This window comes from Ostrea edulis, chromosome 3 (assembly GCF_947568905.1).
Source record: "Ostrea edulis chromosome 3, xbOstEdul1.1, whole genome shotgun sequence".
In the NCBI taxonomy this organism is placed as follows: domain Eukaryota; kingdom Metazoa; phylum Mollusca; class Bivalvia; order Ostreida; family Ostreidae; genus Ostrea; species Ostrea edulis.
Genome location: NC_079166.1, coordinates 8,457,320 through 8,483,369, shown reverse-complemented (window position 1 = coordinate 8,483,369; position 26,050 = coordinate 8,457,320). Strand labels below are relative to the sequence as shown.

General features: G+C 35.3%; 3 protein-coding genes across 6 annotated transcripts in view; 1 reads left to right on the top strand and 2 right to left on the bottom strand.

Moving 5' to 3' along the window:
* The window catches only part of LOC125651147 (uncharacterized protein K02A2.6-like), a 3,948-nt gene extending 46 nt beyond the window's left edge, over window positions 1-3,902 (bottom strand). The window contains exon 1 of the mRNA XM_056159006.1: window positions 1-3,902. This exon is cut by the window's left edge and continues 46 nt beyond it. Coding sequence (XP_056014981.1) covers window positions 1-3,902 — 3,902 coding nt within the window.
* Window positions 3,903-8,529: 4,627 nt separating this feature from the next.
* Window positions 8,530-24,303, top strand: LOC125676743 (uncharacterized). The gene is made up of 10 exons (XM_056159005.1): window positions 8,530-8,672; window positions 8,862-8,923; window positions 10,649-10,771; window positions 11,194-11,632; window positions 15,734-15,740; window positions 16,821-16,975; window positions 17,100-17,125; window positions 22,523-22,657; window positions 22,904-23,038; window positions 23,282-24,303. Exons 1-10 carry the CDS (start codon window positions 8,560-8,562, stop codon window positions 24,058-24,060), a joined length of 1,974 nt encoding a protein of 657 aa, XP_056014980.1. The 5' UTR covers window positions 8,530-8,559; the 3' UTR covers window positions 24,061-24,303.
* Window positions 23,180-26,050, bottom strand: part of LOC125674591 (uncharacterized) — an 18,461-nt gene continuing 15,590 nt past the window's right edge. For all 4 annotated transcript variants that reach the window (XM_048910984.2, XM_056159886.1, XM_056159888.1 and 1 more), the window contains exons 15-17: window positions 25,103-25,150; window positions 24,436-24,503; window positions 23,180-24,008 (exon numbers count right to left, since the gene is read on the bottom strand). In XM_048910984.2, coding sequence (XP_048766941.2) covers window positions 24,466-24,503; window positions 25,103-25,150 — 86 coding nt within the window. In that variant the 3' untranslated portion in view covers window positions 23,180-24,008; window positions 24,436-24,465. The remainder of the gene's footprint in view (window positions 24,009-24,435; window positions 24,504-25,102; window positions 25,151-26,050) is intronic.

The following is a 26,050-nucleotide window of genomic DNA, read 5'->3' as shown; positions in this document are numbered from 1 at the left end:
GGATATCGCGGTTGTACTGAATTATTGTCCGAATTTCGCGCATTGACAACGGAACGTTTGGAATTGTCCTCTACAATCGGATTATTGGACACAGAATCCTGGCATGACGGTACATCAGCGATAGAAGGAGTATCTAATTGTTCACCTTGGCTCTCTAATGGTGCATTAACAGGCACAATGCTGTTTAAAGGATTTGGTTTCACGGATTCCGGACTGCCTAACTCACACATACCACATTCACGAATCTGATCAATATGTCGTTTCCACAACATACCATAAATATTCACACGGTAAGTAACAGGTCCCAGTTTTCGCACAATGATCCCTTGTATCCACGAAACTTTACTTCCACGATAGTCACGAACCATGACTTTGTCACCGATCTGATGTTCCCGCACCTTCTTCTCAGCTGGCAATGACTTCCGCTGTATACGATCTGTCATGTGAGGTTTCACAACATCCAGTCGTGTACGTAGTTTGCGGTTGAGAAATAACTCTCCAGGTGTTGTTTTGGTAGTTGTATGAGGTGTCGTGCGATATGACAATAAAAATGCTGCAAGTTTCTGATTCAGAGTCCCAGTCTCACTTGCCATGTTTTTCATTGCCTGCTTAAAGGTACGCACTGCTCTTTCCGCCTCTCCATTGGACGCAGGGTGATATGGTGCAGACTTGATGTGACGTACTCCATTCTCCTTTAGAAATATCTCAAAATCTTCTGACACAAATTGCGGTCCATTGTCCGAAACAATTTCCACAGGTAATCCATATGAGGAGAATAGATATCGTAATGCATTGATAGTATTTTCAGAAGTAGTAGAAGTCATCATCACTACGTCCATCCACTTAGAATACGCATCCACGATTATCAAGAACATACGTTGCATGAAAGGTCCTGCAAAGTCAATATGCACTCTTTTCCAGGGTGCACTAGGCCATAACCACGGATTTGCTGGAGCCTTTGGTAAGTTTGGTAACTGACTTCTACAAGGTCCACACTGAGAGACCTTTGTCTCTATATCAGAGTCCAATCCGGGCCACCATACATGAAGTCTGGCTAATGATTTCATCCGGACCATTCCAGGATGAGAAACGTGTAACTCCTCCAGTACATCCTGTCTGTACTTTTCGGGGATAATCACTCTGATCCCTCGAAGTAAACATCCATCTTCAATGGTAAGCTCATTTCGAACTCGGAAATATGGTAACAAATTAGTGTCAGGTTGTAAACTTGGCCAACTACTCCTAGTAAACTCCATTACACGGGAAAGTACCACATCATTCTTTATTGCAGCAGCCACTTTATCCGCGGTCACAGGTAAGTTTCTTATCTGTATTTTGTGAATTTGTTCAGTCTCTCTATCAAACTGTGTCCTTGACTCTTGGTCAACACACGCCATTGGAAAACGTGAGAGGGTATCCGCATTTTGATGTTTCCCAGTAGCTCGATATTTAATGTCAAACTGGTAAGATGACAGTTGAATTGCCCATCGCTGCAATCGCGAAGCAGTTAGAATTGGAATGCCTTTCTTAGGTCCAAATATGCTAGTTAAGGGTTTGTGGTCTGTGATAAGCGTGAACATCCGCCCATACAAATATGAATGAAATTTTGTCACTCCAAAGATTATTGCTAAGGCCTCCTTTTCTATTTGCGAATAGTTTTTCTCAGCTGAGGTCAATGTTCGTGAAGCATATGCAATAGGTTTTTCATTCACACCATCGGTATGCGAGATCACAGCACCTAATCCATATCCAGAAGCATCTACAGCTAACACCAGCGGTTTGTGAGGGTCATAGTGAGCCATTACCTGTGAGGAAACCAGCAGGTCTTTGACCTTGACACAGGCTTCAGAACACTCTTGAGTCCAGTTCCATGGAACATCTTTAGCCAACAGATGTGTAAGTGGTCCACTAAGTGTTGACATGTTTGGGATAAATTTTCGATAATAGTTCACAATTCCCAACCATATCTGTAGTTCCTTCTTAGACTTTGGATCCTCCATGTTCTGAATTGCCTCAAGTTTCTTCGGTGAAGGTTTAATTCCCTCCTTGCTCACCACAAACGCAAAGTACTCGACTTGGTCCTGCATGAACTGACACTTGGACTTTTGCAACTTCACACCATAACTATCTAATCGTTTAAGTGTATTTTCCAAGATATGTTTGTGTTCATTGTCATTTGCACCGGTTACTAAGATATCATCAAGTATGTATCCAACTTTGTCGAGACCTTGGAGAATCGTATCCATGGTGCGCTGGAAAATAGCAGGAGCTGACGCAATGCCAAAAGGTAAACGAGTATATTGGTACAGTCCTTGATGTGTGTTTATTGTCACATACTTCCTAGATTCTTCATCCAAAACTACTTGGTTATAAGCTTGAGATAAGTCCAACTTAGAGAACTTTTCTCCACCATTTAGCTTTGTGAACAACTCCTCACTTGTCGGAAAAGGGTATTCCGGAATATCCAGGTATGGATTTACAGTAACTTTAAAGTCTCCACATATTCGTACAGATCCATCAGCTTTCATTGCTGGGACTATTGGCGCTGCCCAGTCCGAACACTCAATTTTCTTTAGGATGCCTGTCCGCTCAAGTCGGTCTAACTCAGCAGATATCTTATCACGCAGAGAGAATGGCACTGGTCGTGGCTTGAAGAATTTTGGTTGAACATCCTCCTTGACTTTCAAGGTTGCTGTTACACCTTTGATACATCCCAGTTTGTTATCAAACACTGAATACTTTTTCAAATCCCCAGCCACAAAATGAATTGACTGCCAGTCCAGTTTTATAGCTTCCATCCAATTCCTACCAAATAATGCTGGTCCATTTCCTTTCACCACGACAACAGGTAAGAATTTATTTTGTGTCTGATATTTCACATGTACATTCACTTCACCCAGAACTCCTAACATTTCTCCTGAGTAAGTTTTCAGAATAGCAGTACTTGGACGCAATGTCACTTTTTGCTCTAACTTGGCCTTGTACTGTTGTTCCGATATCACTGATATAGAAGCGCCAGTGTCCAAGTCCATTTCTATGGGTTCATCTTCCAGTGTCAATGATATCTTTATCTCCTTGACCCTTCCATGTTCCCCTGACAGTGAGAAAATAGGCCAATGTTCATTTCCACTGTTATCCTCTTCTTGATTCTCGGACACAAAATTTAGCTTGGACTTCCTTTTTTGTTTCTTACGTTGGACTGATTTCTTTTTTGAGCACATTTTATGTATATGTCCAATTTCATTGCACGTGTGGCATTTACTGTTTTTGTAAAAGCACTGGTCTGGAGTATGGTTAGTTTTTCCACACCTGTAGCAAGGTTTACCTTTTGTTACACTTACTTTGTGTACACTTTCATGTCCATGAACATCCTGCGCGTCAACCTTTAATTTACGGGCTTCATTCTCCGCGAGCTCCATAGAAATTGCTACCTCCATGGCTTTTTTCAAGTCAAGCTTGTCTTCCGCCAGTAATTTTCGCTGGGTTGCCACCGATGAAAGACCACACACTAAACGGTCACGTAGAGCTTGATTCAAGAATTCGCCAAAATCACAGTGTTCACTTAGCTTTCTAAGTTCAGCCATATACTGACTCACAGTTTCCTGTTTGCCCTGATTTCTCTGGTAAAATCTGAATCGTTCTGCGATCGCCAGTGGTTTAGGTTTCAAGTGTTGTGCAATCAATGTTTTCAAATCGGCATATGATTTATCAGATGGCTTTTGCGGGGACGTTAAATTACGAATAAGTCCGTACATTTTCTGGCCACACACTGTCAACAATATAGACTTCATCTTGTCATTATCGTCAATTTCATTGGCAGTGAAAAAATGCTCTAACCTTTCGATATATTCGTCCCAATTCGTATCGAACTCGTAGGTGTCGATCTTTCCATAGACGGCCATCCTCGTCGCCAATTGTTATGTTTACTTTATTTAAACATACAAAACCATATAAAACATGGCTTCCCGCCAATACACATACATAGGGAAAACGTGCTTGCATTATAGCAACAAAACGTTACGGTCTGAATTCCGGATTCCGGATTAATAAACATTACACTTATGTTGCCTAATTTCATTCATGTACTGAGTATTTAATACATAGATATTGTTTGAATTGAGCCTGGTCGAATGGTCAAAACATGGACATTACAAAATATGTGTATATGTAGCTGGCTCGCCCAAACAGTAACACCGTCAATATATTATATTTGAATTTATATTAATTTGGTGCTCCATAGTCATACCCTTTAGATGGGTGACAATATACCTTAACCACTGTTAGTGTAACTTTCCCTACAAAACACATACGTGGTTGGTTGCAATTTTATCAATGTCTATAATTCATTAAATGAACAGCTAACTTCCTTTATCAGTCGTTCAACTACGATTAATTGAATGAGCTTCTCCGGGATCATTTTTTTGAATAAAGGAACTTAAACCGATGTGTATTTCAAAAAGACAATATATTTTATTTCAAAATAAAGATTGGTCCTTTTCATTAATGAAATAAGTATACTGTCTACACACTGAATTCAAGATATCCTTGATAATACAACTACTAGTTGAATGTATAGTATCTTTAAATCAATTACTGATATCTTAATCTATCAATTCAAATACACCGAATGGTGTTTTTATCCCAAGTTTTGTCTTTGCCTTCTGAAATAATCATATCTTTAATATCTATTACATTTCGCTATATAGCCATATATTTCGGTGGGGATGATGTTGTTATATGTAGTTAGCCAGATTTCCAAAGGGATGGGGGTGAAGATGGTTTATAGCCAGGTTTTCGGAGCATAAATGACAAAGAGGGAAAGTTATTCTTGTACTCTGTACAAGGACACAGTGTCTGGGCAGAATAATACTTATATCATATTTTTAAAAAGAATTTTCTTATACACATATGCATGTATCAGCATCCCTACCGTTGCGCCACTCTATCCTCGGGGAATATGATCTGACAAACTTGAATCTATTCTGTCAGAAGCTTTCATGTAAAATTCCACTTTTCTAGCCTAACGAAGAAAAGAAAATTTTATAAATGAAATACAAGTGAGGGATTTTGTTATCCTACTCTTGGGTATATTCATGTACGTGTAACGTTATAGTGCAAACTAACACCAGGGGAAACTATGAGGAACCTTTTCTTGTTTTTACACTCAACACATAAAAACTAGTTTAATTTGAATTTAAAGGGACTTTGATATGGTGATCAATGAAATAGTGGATAAAATATAACTGTTGAATTTTCAACATAGGACGTAAATATCCCCTTTGGATCCCCCATTCTCCTAAATTCTCCTAAAGGTATACTAAATGACCAGGCATAAAGTAGATTATCTGGAGAGGGAACCTACTGAAGGGGTCTACTCTATAACACCAGGGGATTCGTTCCGTGCCCCCACCAAAGCTTAGCCATGAACACACTGGAAGCATTACGGCTTACTTTTCAGACTCATTGTCTCTGAGGATTGGTCCGCGCCCCTCCCGTCCCCCACACCCTTAAGCTGAAACTTTACACTCCTCATTGCTCGTCACGATAGAGCATCATACTCGTTGATGATCATATACATGTAGATTGTTTTTATTGTGACACTTTGACAAATTGATGTTTTAGTGCAAGGTGAAGATAACGAACAGTGATCAATCTCATAACTCCTACAAGCAATACAAAATAGATAGTTGGGCAAACACGGACCCCTGGACACACCAGAGGTGGGATCAGGTGCCTAGGAGGAGTAAGCATCCCCTGTTGACCGGTCACACCCGCCGTGATCCCCATATTCTGATCAGGTAAACGGAGTTATCCGCAGTCAAAATCAGTGTGCCAAGAACGGATTAACAATCGGTATGAAACACGTCAGACAGCATTTGAACCAATATGAGGTTGTATTGACGAACTAGATCGTTATAACGACCATAGAATTTACAAAATGCTGACTTCAATCGAGACTGTTGAAATCCCTGTACCATCAACTTGTTTGTCAGTAGCTTACCTCGATTTAAAAACTGACTATACCCAGAACAAGCTCTTGCATATCGAATCAGTTGAGCGATATAAACACCATATGCAGGTGATAATGGAATATTGCTACATAAATGTGGGAAGTTGACGATGGAGAAGCTGAAATCATCCCGTTTGTCATACAGTTGAGTTGTTAGTTTGCCGTTAATGTCTACTTTCAATAAAATATCTAAGTATGAAGCAGAAGTGGACGACTCTGTGGTGTCCTTTATTTCGAGCTCACAGGGATATATCAAATCGAAATATGAATGAAAGCTATTATTGTTAATAGACAAAACGTCATCGATATATCTAAAAGTCGAATTGAAGGTCACAGCGAGAGATTTTTTCTTCTCACGTAGAAGTTTTTGAATAAATTCTGCTTCATATGAATATAAAAAAGGGTCAGCTAACAAAGGAGCACAATTCGTACCCATGGGAATTCCAACAGAATGTTGGAAGACCTGATCACCAAAGACCACGAAGATATTGTCAATGAGGAACTCTAGCATATTTTTTATTTCAACTTCAGAGTACTTGTGCGTGAAATCAGAGTGGTGTTTAACAAAGTAAGTTTTTGAATGACTGATCACTAGATATGAATATTTCCGTTTTCCGTTTTTGTTAAAGCGCATAAATGGAACTGTGCTTGTATTTCAATTAAACACATGTAAGTTATAGCAAAAAGGACTATTCTGGATACTAAAGTATGGAGGGGGCACTATATCACTATAAATATAAAAATCCCTATAAAGGGGGAAGTTTGTCTGGCTATATAGGGAGACTTCCCCGGGAGAAGGCTCTTTATCAATATATATATATATATATATATATATATATATATATATATATATATATATATATATAATAAAATTATATATATATATATATTAAAAGAAATAGAATGAACAGTACACAAAGTTAAAAATTTAACGCAAGCTCTTTCATTTTATATCCTCAGGCGTTACATTTTAAAATAGTTTTAAAATTTAACGCCTGGGGATTATAAAATGAAAGCGTTTGCGTTAAATTTTTAACTTTGTGTACTCTTTATTCTATTTGTTTTAATATTTCATACCGGACACTGTGATTTTTTAAAAACACAATTTGGATATATATATATATAAGCACTAAAGTTCCAGCAACACCCGACACCTCAAAGTATCGGATTCACAACATGGATGTTCGCCACATTATGTAATTCTTGTTATTATTCTCTGTTGATATTCGCCACATTATGTAATTCTTGTTATTATTCTCTGTTGATATTCGCCACATTATGTAATTCTTGTTATTATTCTCTGTTGATATTGGCCACATTATGTAATTCTTTTCGTTTGTCCTGAAGAAGGGACGGGTCGTCCCGAAAGTTTGAGAATCTGGTTGTTCGTGTCGTTGGTCATTTTAGTGCTTTATATATATATATATATATATATATATATATATATATATATATATATAATCAGACTTAATTCCGGGAGGGGGGGGGGTGCTCGCTATATAGCCAGTCTTCCGAGGGAAGTCTCCCTATAGGACACCGGCTTACGCTACCATGATGAGATTTCATGCCATCACGTCATTCAATTAATTCACAACAACCATAGTAACGTCATTTTGCAGCAGGACAATGCACAAGACACACCGCATACGTTGTTAATGACTATCTACAGCAGCAAAATGTGAATGTGCTACCTGTCACAGGATGTATGGCTATAGAACATGTTTGGGATGAAATGTAACGATGTCTACGTCAAGAGCCAAACTCCCTGTTACGTTGGACGTTCTGTGTCGTTCATGGTGGAACATTCCTCAGCCATTTCTGCATAACATGATGTGTTCAATGCGTCGTAGGTGTGAGGAATGCATCGATGCAAATGACGGTTATACACGCTATTAAACTTGTGCAACTGCTTTACACCACCACCTCTTATTTCCAGTGGCTGTTCGTATCAACCATAATGGATATAATCGGTGATTTGATATTTGAATTGAAGGACAATGCATTGTATCAAATAATGATATACATAATGCAACATAATATTTTGTATATGAATCTAAGAGATAAAATAACAAACTACAATTCCTTTGTCCGCTAGTATATTTTGATCATTTTTGCATACAATCCCTGTTATTTTGATTGATGTCATTCAATTCGCAAAGTCCCTTTCATTATTAATTAGTACAGTGCGAAATTCCAATATCTGTGCTATGTACATACGTATATTAATTCATTATTTACAAAGCAATTGAAAAATAATTTGAATTCGTTGGAATATGGGGAAGTCATACGATATTAAACATGATAGCTTTCTATGTTTTATAAATGTTGTTCCAATTCGTAATGCGTTCTTCTAATGGCTTTCAAAGTATGCAACCCCCACCTGTTACATTGTGCCGATTGTAATTTAACAAACAACATTGTATCAAAAGCGATGCAGAATCCAACATTTATGAGAGTTCTCACGAACGCTATCCGATCACGTGGTACTTTTGTATCTACTCAGTATATATGACGGGCCTAGACGTATAGTTTTATCAATGTATCTGTAGATGTGTACAGTTACATGTACAATGTATCGCATTTTGCTCCTGAGAGGATTTGTTTCCACTGCTGTAATTCTGGTGGTATGTGTCATTGTTTCTGCCAGGGGAGCGTGCAGGAGGTTTGTACACCTTTCTCCCATTCACATTTACTTCCCAATTCGATTGTAATCCGTAATTAAAATATTTATTCTATTGTGTTACTGACAAGATTCATATTCATGTGTGTATAAAGTTCTGCACAATGATATTACCAATATATCTGTTTGAATGACTGCATACTGCAATAGAGATTTCTTCAATTTCTCCAGAAATGAAGAACAAATTTGCTGCCCAGGATATTTCTATGACAGAGCTTTAGATGAATGCAAAGGTATCAGAATCAACTCCTCTGAATTCTTAAAGAATCACAATTGTCTCAGACCAAAACCATTTCTACCAATAATAGGAATATTGGAGCCTCATAAGCAAGTCTAGCTTACCTCACTTGTCAAGAATTACTGCCAAAAAAACAACAACCACGGAATAAATCCTTTACAAATTTTATTCACGTTAAATGATATTATAACTGTTTTAATTTTACTTTAACATAACTGTTTTCTTCTATTCGGTGGATTGAGTAGTTGGCAATCAGTCAATATTGTGGGCATTGTTATGAAATTGAATTTCTTTGTCGTTTTTTCTCTTCCGGTTTCCCCCCGTATTTTATATCCATTTTTCCAATGAATAAGTTTCTAAATTCAGTTCATTAAAGTAAAAATCATTATTTATTACATTTTCAGCAGTGAAACAATGTATTTTATCCATTGAATAAAAAATTATGTGTTCGCTGTTGCTATTTTCACATTGCGATATCGTTTTGAGTGTTAATAGAGAGACAGCGAAAAAGGTGAAAGAAAATCCAAAGAAAAATGTAATAAAGAAAAAACTCAATGTTTTATTAAGATTAAAATTTATTTCATTCGTGAGACAGTTTTGTTTTAGCATAATTATATTCACTCGTGCTTCGCATTCGTGAAAATAGAAAAACATTCTGTCTCTCACGTGAAATAAATTCTATATCAAACAAAAAACATTGAATATTCAATGTATAGTACCCTGAATTGATTTGGAATCGGCCACATGAAAGTGCATGCGTTTACATATTGTTTATGAGATTTTTACCCCATGATGATTTCTATTTCGATTCCATTACTTTTATATAACTCAGTGTCATAATGCATTGTTCTATATAAGACCAGTCGTTGCATCACTCTTTGCGTGATATAGATAAGTACAGGGATACTAGTGGATGTTTGGTATTTCTTCCCATCATGATTATGTTATATTTTCACCCAAACAATCACACATGTATACTTTGAATGATTGAATCAGAATTTGTAACGCGTAGGGGAATATACCTATCGTTTATATCAGTATCAATAAGTCAACAAACTGGCAATCACTTTACCAAATTTCAATTGCTTTATTCATGTTGGTTTCTTTTTTATCACTTAATTTCATAATACATTGTTTAAAAACGATAAATCTTTTTAATTGAGGGGGGGGGTGTAATTATATAAATCTGCGACACATGAATACAATTTATAGCTTATATATAGAATGCTTCACTTAATCAAGTCCAACGTTAACACGCCGTTCCTAACGAAACATGCCGCTATAATTGGTCATTATACCGAAGTAAAGTTAATTTTATGATACATGTATCATTTTTTCGTAATAAATCGTAGTATTAGAATTATCTAGAGTATAACCAAAACATCAAAGATTTGAGTCACGCTAAACATGTACTTTAGTCATTTGTAAATGTCCTACAAAAATGCGACGGTGCCCAACATGTTTATAGACAGAGTATAAAATTATTTATATATCGGTCATTTTTATAGGGACACACTTGAAACATTCCATGTACAATTCTAACATTAGATATATGGTATTGTATTAAAAAAAACAATAAGAATAAAACAAATTCAACATTACTTCATTCATGTGTTGCCAGATTCCACACTTCATACAATTCACACGCAATACGTTTTCATCATTACTGTACAATAATCACATTGATACATGTACGTTTACTAATCTGTGTTATCTACAGAGTGTTTCCCGGGTTTCACTGGGATAAACTGTTCCATGGAATGTCGTTATCCAGCTTATGGAAAGCATTGCCAGAGAGAATGCAACTGTTCTGAGGAATATTGTAATTTGGCAACTGGATGTGGTGGGTACCGAGGTGGTCTGTATTTCATCTCTCTCTCTCTATCTCTCTCTCTCTCTCTCGATCGATCGATCGAGGTTTATATCCCATTTCATTTCATTCGTCGCCAATAATTTAGATCCTTAACAAACCGTTCAAACCATTGTGGTAAATAATCCATTGTATTGTGAATTATCTACAAATATATTTTTTGTAGAAATAGACAATCTGTATCCACCAACTTTTCAATATTGGGTTGAAATGTATGTTTCTATACCGAGCATCATAATCCCATGTTATTTGCACTCTCTATGAATCACCATTTTGTATGTACCTGGTGACTGATTTTTTTTATCAGTTTGAAATTTCCTTGGTTATAAATCTAATCCACCAAGCCACTTCCAAAAAGTTGTCATTCAATGAATATCTAATTTCTATTTTTCTAGAAAAAAGAAAAATTATTCCTCGGGATAGCAATGTGTCAGAGAGTCCACTTTGGATGTCTACCGATAAAACCGATAAAACACCACAAACTAATCAGGGGCTTCAGACAACTCCCATCCTCATTGGAGCCATAGTATTCTTATGTCTGATACTGACCGCTGTCGCTGCAAGATTTCTTTGGAAAAAGATGACAGGTACCCGGTTGATAATGAGCATAGGAGACTCGGAAATGAGAACCACGGCGATGGTCGGAGAAATTGGTCAGGTGGACGATATGGTGGACCATGATTACGAAGACTTAGATGAAGGGAAAATCGGGAAAGACAACATGAAGGAAAAGAAGGCAGCCTCAGAAAATGACTATGTTGAATCGTTAGCCTTTGCGAAAAAGGAACAAAATGCCAATGAACGCGAATCTAAACACTTCTATGACGCTTTGAAGTAACTGTGCTCCACTTAAATTGATATCATTCCATCTAGCGTGATATTAATTGCATGGAATTTCAACGAAATGAAATCTAAAACGGACCAAAGGGTACACGCAGTGTTCACGGACTTAAAAATATGTATATATGTACATACATGTATACTAATCTATTTTCTACATAAGTATACATTAATGCCACTGTGTAGTTACATAGAATAATTATGTATAATCTGCAAAACAAAATTGTTACTAACTTCAAAGTGAAACATGAAATACATTCATCGTGTATATTCTGCTGAATTTCTCATCAAGTCCATTATTTGTCATTTGTGACTGTAATAACACTTTTTTGTTCAATGTACACTTTGTTAGATCCGGTTTCAGCGTCGTTTGTCCGCGTGTGAATGGCCACCTATATCGAGACATTGTTGAAATTGTTGGAACATGTTTTCTGGTTTATGTTTTACCTTTTATTTATGACGTATGTCTTCAGCAATAAAGAATAATAATAATATTTGAATTTCGAATAATAAACAACGCATGTCTAATTTAAAGCTGTATGACCCGATGTTCATGTATTATTTTTGTACATGATTAATTTAAATCAGATTAATTACTTTACAAAGTTATGAACTTTCCCATAATTGGATGCTTGAAAACATCTGCATATAAAAGAAAACAGTGAGGATATTATTCAGAAAGTAAATATAGTGTGGTACATACATAAATCATCCGGAAAACCTCGGACCTTTCACCCAAAGCACGGTGTATTCGGCCCGAGGTGTTCCAGATAGCGCATACATTATACAGTGTTAGACGTCTATAAATAGCCCCACGCGCGTCAGGGGAATCCCAACATGATGTATTAACTCAGACGCAACTGTCTAGTTTTAAGGTTGAAAGAAAAGAGCATAAAACAACGAATTACTAAGAAATATTTGATATTTTTAATTATATTAAACTTATGGCACGGTACTGTTGTAACAAAATGCACGGCTTTACACAGATAAGACCACCGATGATTTGAAAGTTTGAACTGGTCACGTGACTGTCACTTGAAATGGCAGAGTTGTTTGTAAACACCGATTTAAAATTAAATAATTTTGGTTAAAACAAGTAAAATAATGCATGACATGTCATACAGCCTAATAACTACATATGTGCGATGATTTAATAGCGTTTTACGAGATGGAAAACAGTGTTGTAATTCGGACCATACAGCTTTAAACGATGATTTATCTTAATAATTTGGGATCCGTCCTTCATTTCCCTTTACCTTCCATTAAAGTGTGGGAATCATTATCAAGTATGGAGATTCAAGGTCATGTACTGTGTGGAATCGCCTTATCTCCCAAAAACTGTCAACGAATTGTTTTGACTGACTGTCGTCCAATCAGAATGCAGTAGGCGGAGTTTAGACATCCATGTATCGCTTAGTCAGCGTGTGTATTTCAAACAGGACAGAGTGACAGGCAGGTATCATAAATTTTTCATGGCAGCCTGAAGAAAAATGGGAAGTTGTCATCTCAACTCAGATAGTCCTGACACGGAAAAAATTAAGATTTATAAAACGGAAGTGTTTAGCCCTATCTTAAAATCTTACATATATATAATTCGTTCGGGGTTTAAGGGGTTGGGTTGGAATGTTCTGCTGAGCATGCCATAACAAACATTTTGTCAAGACTTCATTTTCTTAAATCGTACAGGGGTGGGGGTGAAGTAGTTTACTATTGATGATCATGCTTCGGTTTAATAGTTTTATTCTCGACATGATTTTCAAATATATATAAAAATAAAGCTTACATTCTTCTCATTTACTACTACTGGGTGGGGGGGGCAACATTTTTTATTGCGCTATAAAGTAACAAATACTGGTCAGTGTCCAAAAAGTGGGATGACAGTCCCTTTCTCCTGATTCTAGATGTATGAAAGACAAAGATCAAGAGAGAGAGAGAAAGAGAGAGAGCTATAAGCAATACAAAATAGATAGTTGGGCAAACACGGACCCCTGGACACAGAAGTGGGATCAGGTGCCTAAGAGGAGTAAGCATCCCCTGTTGACCGGTCACACCCGCCGTGAGCCCCATATCCTGATCAGGTAAACGAAGTTATCCGCAGTCAAAATCAGTGTGCCAAGAACGGCTTAGCAATCGGTATGAAACACGTCAGACAGCATTTGACCCAATGGTAGGTTGTATTGACGAACTAGATTGTTATAACGACCATAGAATTTGCAAAATGCTGACTTCAATCGAGACGTTGAATCCATCGACGTGTTTGTCAGTAGCTTACCTCGATTTAAAAACTGACTATACGCATAACAAGCTCTCGCATATCGAATCAGTTGAGAGATATAAACACCATATGTATGTGATTAATGTGTTACAAAACAGAATTTGATTGATATACCCTGTGTGCTTGTAGTATTACTATGATTCGGTTATTGAATATTTTTACTACATCGATGCAAATACATGTACTTGCTACGTAATTTAATTTTTTTTAAACAATTATCCTTTTATGAATATATTTGTAATCTAACCAATTATATTAGAAATGCTTGTTCACAAACCAGTTAACTTTTGGCTTAAGTGAATACAAACAAGAAATATTACAATAAGTAGTTAATAATAAATACATCAATATATACATTTAAATTGTTAAATAAATGTGATCTTTGTAAAGTTTTACACTTCATATTATAGAATAATCGTCATTACTGTGAGAATCCGTATAGAAATGAATAGCAACATAGCCATCAGTTTCTAGTCTCATAAATGACAAGTTCAAAACACTCCCTTGGTATAAAGTTACCCGAGTTTCTCCCACATTCCGGTATACAATTTTGGCAAAACACTATATAAACTACACTGCTGGATTTACAATTGATATAATTTTTGATAGGGTATTTGTTACCGTTGCAGTTCTCAAATTGATTGGTTTTGATGACACACTGACATAAAGCACACTTTTTAGCACCATATGGCTCGCAAACATTTTCTTTTCTAAAAAAAAAAAAAGATGAATGATGAATGCTTAGAAGTCCTTTAGAATAGTTTAACACAAAGGGAACACGGTTACCCTGCTTCGTCTTTTTTCTATAGTTTGGGAGATTTGATAAGTCGAGTTTATCTACTTGCTTAACTTCTTTTTCTACATCATTATGTAAAACTTATACGGTGCCAATTTTGATGCACCAGATGCGCATTTCGACAAATAATGTCTCTTCAGTGATGCTCAACCGAAATGTTTGAAATCCGAAATAACTATGAAGTTTTAGAGCTAAATACATGTATAGCCAAAAACAGCGTGTCAAAAAAGTGGAGCCAAATTCGTCCAAGGATAAGAGCTATGCATGAGGGAGATAATTCCTAATTTTGAAATGAATTTCTAAATTTCATAACAGCAATTAAATATACATCCGTATTTTAAAGCTAGTAACGAAGTACTTAGCTACTGGGCTGTAGAGACCCTCGGGAACTAACAGTCCACCAGCAGAGGCCTCGACCCAGGGGTCATAATGTAAAACTTATATGATACCAATTTCCATGCACCAGATGCGCATTTCGACAAATAATGTCTCTTCAGTGATGCTCAACCGAAATGTTTGAAATCCGAAATAACAGTGAAGTTTTAGAGCTAAATATAGCCAAAAACAGCGTGCCAAAAAATAACCGCGTTTTCTTAATTTTTGTTTATTTCCTTTCGTTGAATTTGATATTTTTTCTGTGGAACAAATTCTACGTGCACGGAGCCAAGTCCAGAGGGAATAGATTTTCTGTAGATTCGGGGTGGTTATAGGTTTTATTAAGGTGAATACAGTAGACAAGTCAAAGAAGACGTTATTAGAGGTCTAAGTAGAAATTTTAAGGGAAATAACGTGACTCTACATTTCAGAGTATTTTTCAAACGAATTACTTCTCTATTAATATTCATATTAATTCACGCGTCCTCCCTAGAAATAATAAAGTCTATCATAAGTACCTCGCACATCTTGGGTTAGCCCATTTGATGAACATGTGTTTTAATTCGCTCCTCAGAAAGCATTGATTTCCAAGCGAAAAAACAAAAACAAAACAATAAACATATAATTTGCAGTGTAAATATGTTTGTAGATTTAATGTTGGTTTAGTGCTAGTTGTTTTGTTTATGTTTTTTGTCTTTTTCAATTTTATGATTTTAGAATGAAAACCTTTTCGTTTGTCCTGAAAAAGGGAAAGGTCGTCCCGAAAATCTGACAATCTTCTTGTCGTTGGTCATTCTACTTTATATTCAAATACATATGTGAGATGTTTTTTTGTTTCTTTGGGATTTTTTTAAAATTAATTTTTTGTTGTTAGTATGAACAGATCTAAATCTACTTCAGATTCTCATCTTCCCTCGGAACTGCGCACTAGTATATACATTAGCTCAAATAGAACAATGTCATTTGTTTCCTGATTTATATCCAGGATAAAAGTACTTGTCAAATATTAATATTACACTAAAAATAGTCATGTGTTGTATAAAAGTTCACCCACACCATTGTGTTTCCTCGATTTTTATCTCAATTTCAATTGTGTCGTCTTGGAAAGCTGAAGTCCTTTACTATATATTCTATAAGCACAATGCTATTCTGGGGTGCCTACTCCTCCTAGACATCTGATCCTTCCTCTGGTGTGTCCAGGGGTCCGTGTTTGCCCAACTATCTATTTTGTATTGCTTATAGGAGTTATGGGATTGATCACTGTTCGTAATCTTCACCTTCATGTAGAGTTTGTTTGCATGTATATAATGTATTGTTTATTCTTTGAATTTTTTTTGTATTATACATATACAACGCCATTGAATACTCTGTGTAAAATTAGGCGTTAAATCAAATAAAAACAGTTTAAGTTTATATGAACACTACTGTCTATTCTTCACAAGACCTCCTCAATTTTTATTGATATATTTTAAAGAAAGCAGATATTGTCTCTGATATTTCTTTTTGCCTCAATATTTGCGAAGTTCATTGGTAATTATATTCTTCTTTTTTTTTCGAAAAAGGCATGCATTGTCTGTGAACTTTGATCACCGATAAAAATGTCCTCGATCCGGTCACAAAACACTAATGAATAATTATACTTTAATAAGATACTTAAGCTGTAGAAATTCTTCCTGTTGTCTATTCGTTGTCAGGATAAAATCCACATACACTGTACAATCGAATTAATTTGTTAGCTGAGTTTAGAAACAATACAATTGGTGGGTAAAGAAATCATGCAATTCGATTATTTTATGAAAATTTACCGACAAAAGAGCATTATCTGTTCTTTTACAATTTTCTGTTTCCTACCCGTAGTACCAGTATCTTATTCAACCCAACGATGCATTGGGTGAGTATATCAAGGTTTCAATGTCTGATTTTTTTTTCCAAAAAAAGAATTATATTTTTAACATGTAATTCAAAAATAGATTAACATACGTTTAATAATTATATTGCTATTTCATTATCTTCAGACGTGCACAAAATGGAAAATGCAGAGGTAGGTAACTTTTTAGGTCACCTGAGTTAACTCAGGTTACCTATTGCAATTGGCTGTCGTCCATCGTCGTCCGCCGTGCGTCGTGCGTTAACAATTGAACATTTTTAACTTCTTCTTGATAACTACCAGTCCAATTCTTTTCATGTTTGGTATAAAGCATCATTGGGATCGAGGGGGACCTAAATTGTAAATTTCAGGACTCCACCACTCCTGGATTCCTAGGTTTGGGGCAAAAACTGCCCAGTATTGACCAATTTTCAAAAATCTTCCTCTCAAGAACCGCACACGTGTAAAAAAAAAAACAAAAAAAAAAAAAACCAACTAAATGCATAGTGATGTAGAGCAGGAAGACATGTACTAAAATTGTAAATTTCATCCCCAGAGTAGGGGTTCTGACTCCAGGTGGGACCAAACTTACTATATAGTGTTATGTGTAAAACACTTTAATTGCATCTTCTTTAGTGTTATTGATACTAAATTGAAACTAAATGGGTGTTTAGAAAAAGCAGGTACTCCTTTACCAAAATTGTAACTTTGATGATCCCCGGGGTAGGGGTTCTGACCCCCAGGGTGGGGCCAAACTTAGTATACAATAGTTATCTGTAAGTTTGCTGATACTGTATAAAATCTAAATGCATACTTAGGAATAGCAGAAAAGGAAGTACAAAAAACGTAATTTTACAACCCAGAGTTTTGACTCGAGGATGGGTCCAAATTAGTCTTTTAATGTTAATACAACTATCATATCATTTAAAGCCCTTCATCAGTGTTTGCTTTTTTGAGCGCATTGAAGTTTTAAGAACACGTCTTGTTTGATACTGTTGCTGAACATTAGAATTTAGCTGAGATATTCAGAACAGGATTTTTTTTCTAGATTTCACAAACCTTGGGACTAGTGATACTTTTTTTCACTAGTACTCAGGTGACCAATAAGGCCTGTGTTTATTGTAAATATTTCCGACTTTAAATAAAACTTACTTACTTCACTATTAAACTGCGCGACATGCCGATCCCATGAACACACCGACAGACCACTTAAAGTTATTTGTGGTATGGGTGTATTGGTGATTTTACGTGGCAGGTTTTTGTTGATTTATATGATACTAGATGAGCACCCGCGCAAACGCAAAAAATCAAGTAATGTACGTTGCATAGAGGAAAGACGTAATACAATTCCAATTGTTGTGCACTTGAGTTGAATGAACGATATATTTAATTCAAATAAATGAAAGGTGAATATAATGAACAGTGATCGCTCTCATAAGATTGATCACTGTTCGTTATCTTCATCTTTCCTATAAGCAATACAAAAGAGAGAGTTGGGCAAAGACGGAACCCTGGGTATTCCAGAGGTGGAATCAGGTACCTAGGAGGAGTAAGCATCCCCTGTCGACCGGTCAAACCCACCGTGAGCCCTATATCTTGATCAGGTAAACATATCCATAGTCAAAATCAGTGTGCCAAGAACGGCCTAACAATCGGTATGAAACACATCAGACAATATGACCTAATGATAGGTCGTATGGGCAGACAAATCGTTATAAAGACCATAGAATTTGCGAAATGCTGACTTTAAACGGAACTGTTGAAACCCCTGCACCATCAACTTGTTTGTCAGTAGCCTGCCTCGATTTAAACACTGACCATACGCAGAACAAGCTCTTGAGTATCGAATCAGTTGGGAGATATAAACACCATACGCAAGTGATAATGGAATATTACAATATAAATATGGGAAGTTGACGATGGAGAAGCTGAAATCATCCCGTTTGTCATAAATTTGAGTTGTTAGTTTGCTGGTAATATTTACCTTCAATAAAATGGCTAAGTATGAGGCAGAAGTGAACGACTCTGTGGTGTCTTTTATTTCGAGTTCACAGGGACATATCGAATCAACATATGAATGAAAGTTATTATTGTTGATAGATAATACGTCATCGATATATCTAAATGTCGAATTGAAGGCCACAGCAAGATATTTCTTCTTCTCGCTTCGAAGTTTTTGAATAAATTATGCTTCATAAGAATATAAAAACAGGTCAGCGAACAAAGGAACACATTTCGTGTCCATGGGAATTCCAATAGACTGTTGGAAGACCTGACCACCAAAGACCACGAAGACATTGTCAATGAGGAACTCTAGCATAGTTTTTAATTCAACTTCAGAGTACTTGTGTTTGGAATCAGAGTGGTGTTTAACAAAGTAAGTTGTTGGATGACTGATCACTAGATATTAATATTTCCGTTTTCCATTTTCTTTGAATAAGCAACTGTCTCTGATGTCAGAAAGTCTAGTCTTTAATTTATCGTGAAGAATGTCCACGAATGTGTTGAAAAGGCATACGCTTTGATGTTGATTTGAGAAGAGTTTTGTGATTTCAAATTTACTAAAAGTTCTTTAGAAATTTTAGAACCCAACTTTGATTTACACCACTTCTGGTATTTGTAGTCGCACAGTAAGTTTTTCCTTCACAACTGTTAATATTTTCATGAGCAGGAAAGATAAGGAATTAAATTGGTACCGTATGTTATTGATGCAAGGCATATGCAGTAAATAGATTATTAGGAAGTGACTTGGACCTTCAAATTTTGTTCCTTTTAACATAGGTTATTCACATCCGTATTAGAAATTAGATAGTGCATTTTGTTCTTTTTTTTTCAAATGAAAGAGGTATCATAAATCGTTGTAAGAATGATTTTTTTAATTTAATTCGATTAAAGATGTACACGCAATAAGTTACTGTTCATAAGCTTCCATTTCATTTTGGTTTTGTTTTTTTTCTTACTTGTTTAATAAAATGATGAATGCTGATGAAAATAAGAAATTATATCTCAAAATGCAATATTATTTGTGAGGAACTTGGTTGCTATGTTAAATTGAGTTCTTCTTTTTAGTAATGAATTTAAATATGACAGTAATTACAGTGTAATTAGAGAAAGATATTTGCAAATTCAATATTCCGCATTCTTAACACATATCATCTCTTCGTTCTGCGAATTCCCATACAACTGATTCAAGACTAAAATCACAGATTGAAGAAACGAACGGGCATATATAATTCTTGTTCCTTCAACAATTGCTAAAAATAATTTTTTTTCTAGAAGCATCGATAAACATAATCCTAATTTACGGATTTACTTCATATCGTTTATTTGAAAAGAAAATTCGCACTAGTTTATCTCCGTCAAAGCGTGTTCACCACTTCACTCTTTCTTTCTTTGCTAAATGGAAAATGAAAGTATGTTTTATCTAACTTCATGATAATTACTAATCCAGTTGTAATTACTATTTCAATCATGATAATTACTAATCAAGTTGCAATTACTACTTCAATCACGATAATTACTAATCAAGTTGTAATTACTACTTCAATCATGATAATTACTAATCCAGATGTAATTCTACTTCAAACATGATAATTACTAATCAAGTTGTAATTACTACTTCAATCACGATAATTACTAATCAAGTTGTAATTACTACTTCAATCACGATAATTCCTAATCCAGTTGTAATTACTACTTCAATCACGATAATTACTAATCAAGTTGTAATACTACTTCAATCACAGCTTAACGGACTTCATCTAAGATGTGAAACAATATCAAATCTGCAAGCTGTAACTCTGTCACAAGCGTTTTCGGAGTTTATTGGCATTATTGATGCATTTATTAATGGGGTCATGGTGATTTGACTGAATGTGCGTCTCAGTGATTAAACAGTTATAAGTATCTCGATATATCAGTGATTAAACAGTTATAAGTATCTCGATATATCAGCGATTAAACAGTTATAAGTATCTCGATATATCAGCGATTAAACAGTTATAAGTATCTCGATATATCAGCGATTAAACAGTTATAAGTATCTCGATATATCAGCGATTAAACAGTTATAAGTATCTCGATATATCAGTGATTAAACAGTTATAAGTATCTCGATATATCAGTGATTAAACAGTTATAAGTATCTCGATATATCAGTGATTAAACAGTTATAAGTATCTCGATATATCAGTGATTAAACAGTTATAAGTATCTCGATATATCAGCGATTAAACAGTTATAAGTATCTCGATATATCAGCGATTAAACAGTTATAAGTATCTCGATATATCAGCGATTAAACAGTTATAAGTATCTCGATATATCAGCGATTAAACAGTTATAAGTATCTCGATATATCAGCGATTAAACAGTTATAAGTATCTCGATATATCAGCGATTAAACAGTTATAAGTATCTCGATATATCAGCGATTAAACAGTTATAAGTATCTCGATATATCAGCGATTAAACAGTTATAAGTATCTCGATATATCAGTGATTAAACAGTTATAAGTATCTCGATATATCAGCGATTAAACAGTTATAAGTATCTCGATATATCAGCGATTAAACAGTTATAAGTATCTCGATATATCAGCGATTAAACAGTTATAAGTATCTCGATATATCAGTGATTAAACAGTTATAAGTATCTCGATATATCAGTGATTAAACAGTTATAAGTATCTCGATATATCAGTGATTAAACAGTTATAAGTATCTCGATATATCAGTGATTAAACAGTTATAAGTATCTCGATATATCAGTGATTAAACAGTTATAAGTATCTCGATATATCAGTGATTAAACAGTTATAAGTATCTCGATATATCAGCGATTAAACAGTTATAAGTATCTCGATATATCAGCGATTAAACAGTTATAAGTATCTCGATATATCAGTGATTAAACAGTTATAAGTATCTCGATATATCAGCGATTAAACAGTTATAAGTATCTCGATATATCAGTGATTAAACAGTTATAAGTATCTCGATATATCAGTGATTAAACAGTTATAAGTATCTCGATATATCAGCGATTAAACAGTTATAAGTATCTCGATATATCAGTGATTAAACAGTTATAAGTATCTCGATATATCAGCGATTAAACAGTTATAAGTATCTCGATATATCAGCGATTAAACAGTTATAAGTATCTCGATATATCAGTGATTAAACAGTTATAAGTATCTCGATATATCAGCGATATCAGACATATGAATATCTCCGTTATTCAGCAGTTATGGTGATTTAACAGATGCATGTATCTCAGTGAGTGAACAGTTATGAAAATTTCAGTGATTTAACAGACATGACTATCTCGGTGATTTACCAATTATGAGTTTCTTAGTGAATCAGCATTATTTCCTTATTTCTATTTTAGTGACTTGTGTGGGTGAATTTGTGATATTTCATTATGAGTTTCATAGTTTGTATATTTCATTCAGTAGACTAAGTACAGTTAATTATTTTCCATTTTCATCTCTGAAAACTTAGGAAGCAACGCGTTTATTTGTGATAGTTTTATCGATCAATAAATAGTTAATTTTGTTTCATTTGTAGAATGTCTTCCGGGATACATAGGAGAAAACTGTTCTCATACATGCCGATATCCAAGTTACGGCGAGGGCTGTCAACATATATGTAATTGTGACGTAACATCCTGTAATATAGCCAGGGGGTGTTCACAGGCCACAGGTATATTTCAAAATGGAGCATCTAACAACCCATTCTATGATAACACATTGCACATATAATACAGTTTCTCTCTCATCTGAAAGAAGAGAGAATCAAAATGGCAGCATCTAAAAAAAACCATTCCATGATAACATATTGCACATATAATACAGCTTCTCTTTCATCTGAAAGAAGAGAGAATCGTCTGAACGTGTAATAGGAGTTCGGTAATGCTTTTGTTATTAGATGTACACATGGTTGTTTCAGAATGCCAGCCAGGTTACTTTGGCTTTAATTGTATCCATCAATGCCGGTATCCAAATTACGGAGTCAACTGCCAATTGTTCTGTGTTTGTGAAAAACAGTTCTGCGACATTACAACAGGATGTAAAACTATTTCAAGTAACTCTTTATGACCATCATTTCCTGCACAAGTCATTTAACGATATAAATGTGATAATAGCACTTATCTCTGATGTAGAAATATGATAACTTTATATGCAAGTGTTTCCTCTTTCAAGAAATAAATAACAAACTACGTGATTCAGCACACTCTGTAATTCTTATAAATGACATTCATATATATACTCTGTAGGTAAATAAATAAATCATTTATTACATATAATTTTTCTATTTTGTTTTCAGCACCATACACGGTACATACTAGCATTATACAGGGATATAAAACAACGGATCAGCGAGCAACGACTGCAAACAATACGTCATATCAAACCATTCCATTCCTGAAACACACACAAGAGCGCTCTAGGACACTTAATGAAGATTTGGACGTTGTATCCGCTACAGGAATTTCGAAATACAATACAAAAAAGGAAATCAGAGTTTCAGAAATCCTCAAGTCAGGAATTCAGTCTACCCAATCAGCAAACCTATTGCACAATAAAGGACCACCTGAATATACAGATGCAATGCCATTAATTCCATTACTAAAAAGTCCTGCTATCCTCAGCATTCTAATTGGAACTTCAGTCCTTCTTATTTTTGTTGCAGTCATCATAGTTAAGTTATGTAGAAGGGCGGGTTCAGGAAATCAACTTGTGAAAGAGTTAGTCCCGGTGTATTACGCTCCTGTAGAGGCACTTAGGCATGACCAGAAAATAGAACAACTGTCCTTTCCAAAGGATGATACGGTGGATCGTCAGCTTTCTCAAAGTTCGGAAGAACGTCTTTATGAAACAATTGACACTGAGGCTATGGAGTCAATGATGTATGAACAGCAATCGGAGGTATCACATTTGGATAGCCCCCAGCAGTCAGTGGTAACTATGGACCATTGTCCTCAGCCTATGGAAAACCCAGAGAAGGACGTTGACTCCGAGGGCTATCAGCGCCCCTGCTCCTCGGGAAAAGGCTGCAAAAGAATTGTTAGCACTGTTGAAAACAATTACCTGACTGTGATTTGAACATAACGATTGCTATAAGCCAGTACTGCACAGGTTGATTCAAATGTTAGATTTAAAAAAAAAAAATCTTATTTACATGTACTTTAGAATGAATTTAGACATGTAACTGAATGCCCTTTACGTTAAAAATGAATAGGTACAATGTATAAATTATGTTGAATATGAGTATATTATGTTTATAGGACGGACAACATACTTTTAAAATGAATATGAAATATACTAAAAATACTTGCAATTCAGTCTTTATCAGTTTGTCAACATTAAAATCCCATTTGACTTTTCATTTTCCGATAATGATATACAGAATGTCATGTGCGAGCATATCATTCTTTCGTTAAGAATATCCAAGAGTCAACATGCAAAATGTAATCGTACCAGTTCAACTGTATATTAGGTCATCTCTTCTTACTTCGTCTTTCCACTTCCCTTAACGCGAAAATCATCTGAAACAAGGGAATTATGAGCCACAAGGATCACCTTGGTAAATGCCTACTTACAATATACACCCTACATTGTGGTCCTGAAAATGCCCTGACAATTATAGATAGAGTGAACATACATGTACATACACACCACATGAAGATGGATTTTTAATGATTTTGCAAATTGTCTCCTTGCAGAACGTAGCGTGAACATTTTCAAATAAAGTTAACCCAAAGTATACCTTTGCTCCAACAGGTGAGAACGATAATGTGAGACAGTCATTCTATAAAACTGTGTACAATGTATACATGGCATTATATCTATGAGGATATGTCTTCTTATTTACCAATACAGTAGCAGTGCTTGCAAAATCATATGATTTCAGTAATAATACCCAAGCTACACATTTCAATTCATATATTTTCAATGTATTCTATCCCTGGGTTGACATGTATTCACTTTATTTTATGCTCACACAGGTATTCAATAACTTTAATAATTAAGGAAAACACTCAGACATTTAAGTTCATGTTCTAAAGCCCACGGCCTATGACGTGGTCTATTTTACATGGAGTAGGGATAATAAGATGTGAAAGCTACTGTATATTTGAAGTGTTACCTATATGGTGCTTGTTTTTCTTCTTCCTTCTTCTTTTCCTTCTGGTGTCTAGCAAAGTACAACATACAAATATAAAAGTAGATTTACTTGGAAAATCCTATTCCACTAATACTAAAACTATGTTTCATGATTTCTAAGGACCCACGGCAGGTGTGACCGGTCGATAAGAGATGTTTATTCCTCCTAGTCACCTGATCCCACCTCAGGTATACCCAGGGGTTCACGTTTGCCCAACACTTAATTTTGTATTCCTTATAGGATTTGTCGAAATGCGCATCTGGTGCATCAAAATCGGTACCGTATCAGTTTTACAGTATAGGAGTTATGAGATTCATCCTGCTCCTGATATCTACCTTTTTAAGAAAAATTATTATTTCTTTTAACAAACGTGAATTTCCCATCTAATTTGTATCAGTGATGGGTTTATGAAAACATTTTAATCAAAGAACTTTGCAAGCCTCCCAGCTAATACAAAATATGTTTGATCAAAATTAGTCAAATAAAACTAGTTTGTTGTGATGGTCAATTTCACATTACAAAAAAATATCAAAATTAACGATTGACGGTTCCACTGCTACTTTGATTTTAAAATACTCCAAAAATATCATATTTCAAAGAACTTTTATAATTGACAGTTTAACTATTTCACTTTTTAAAATATATCAAAATGAACACATTGAAAAACATAATCTGCATGAGAGCCCAACATAAAGTGCTAACGAATCATAATCTATTAAAGGAAAGGCTTCAGCACAAGGACATACATAAAATTATTTAAAACAACCCAATTCCTAAACAAGAGGCTCATGGGTCACATTGCTCACCTGAGAAACCTTGGCCCATACTTAAAGAGTTTCCCTATATGTTTGCATATAAAACTTTGATCTCTATTGTGGCCCCAACCTTCCCCTGGGGGCGATGATTTTTACCAACTTGAATATGCATTAT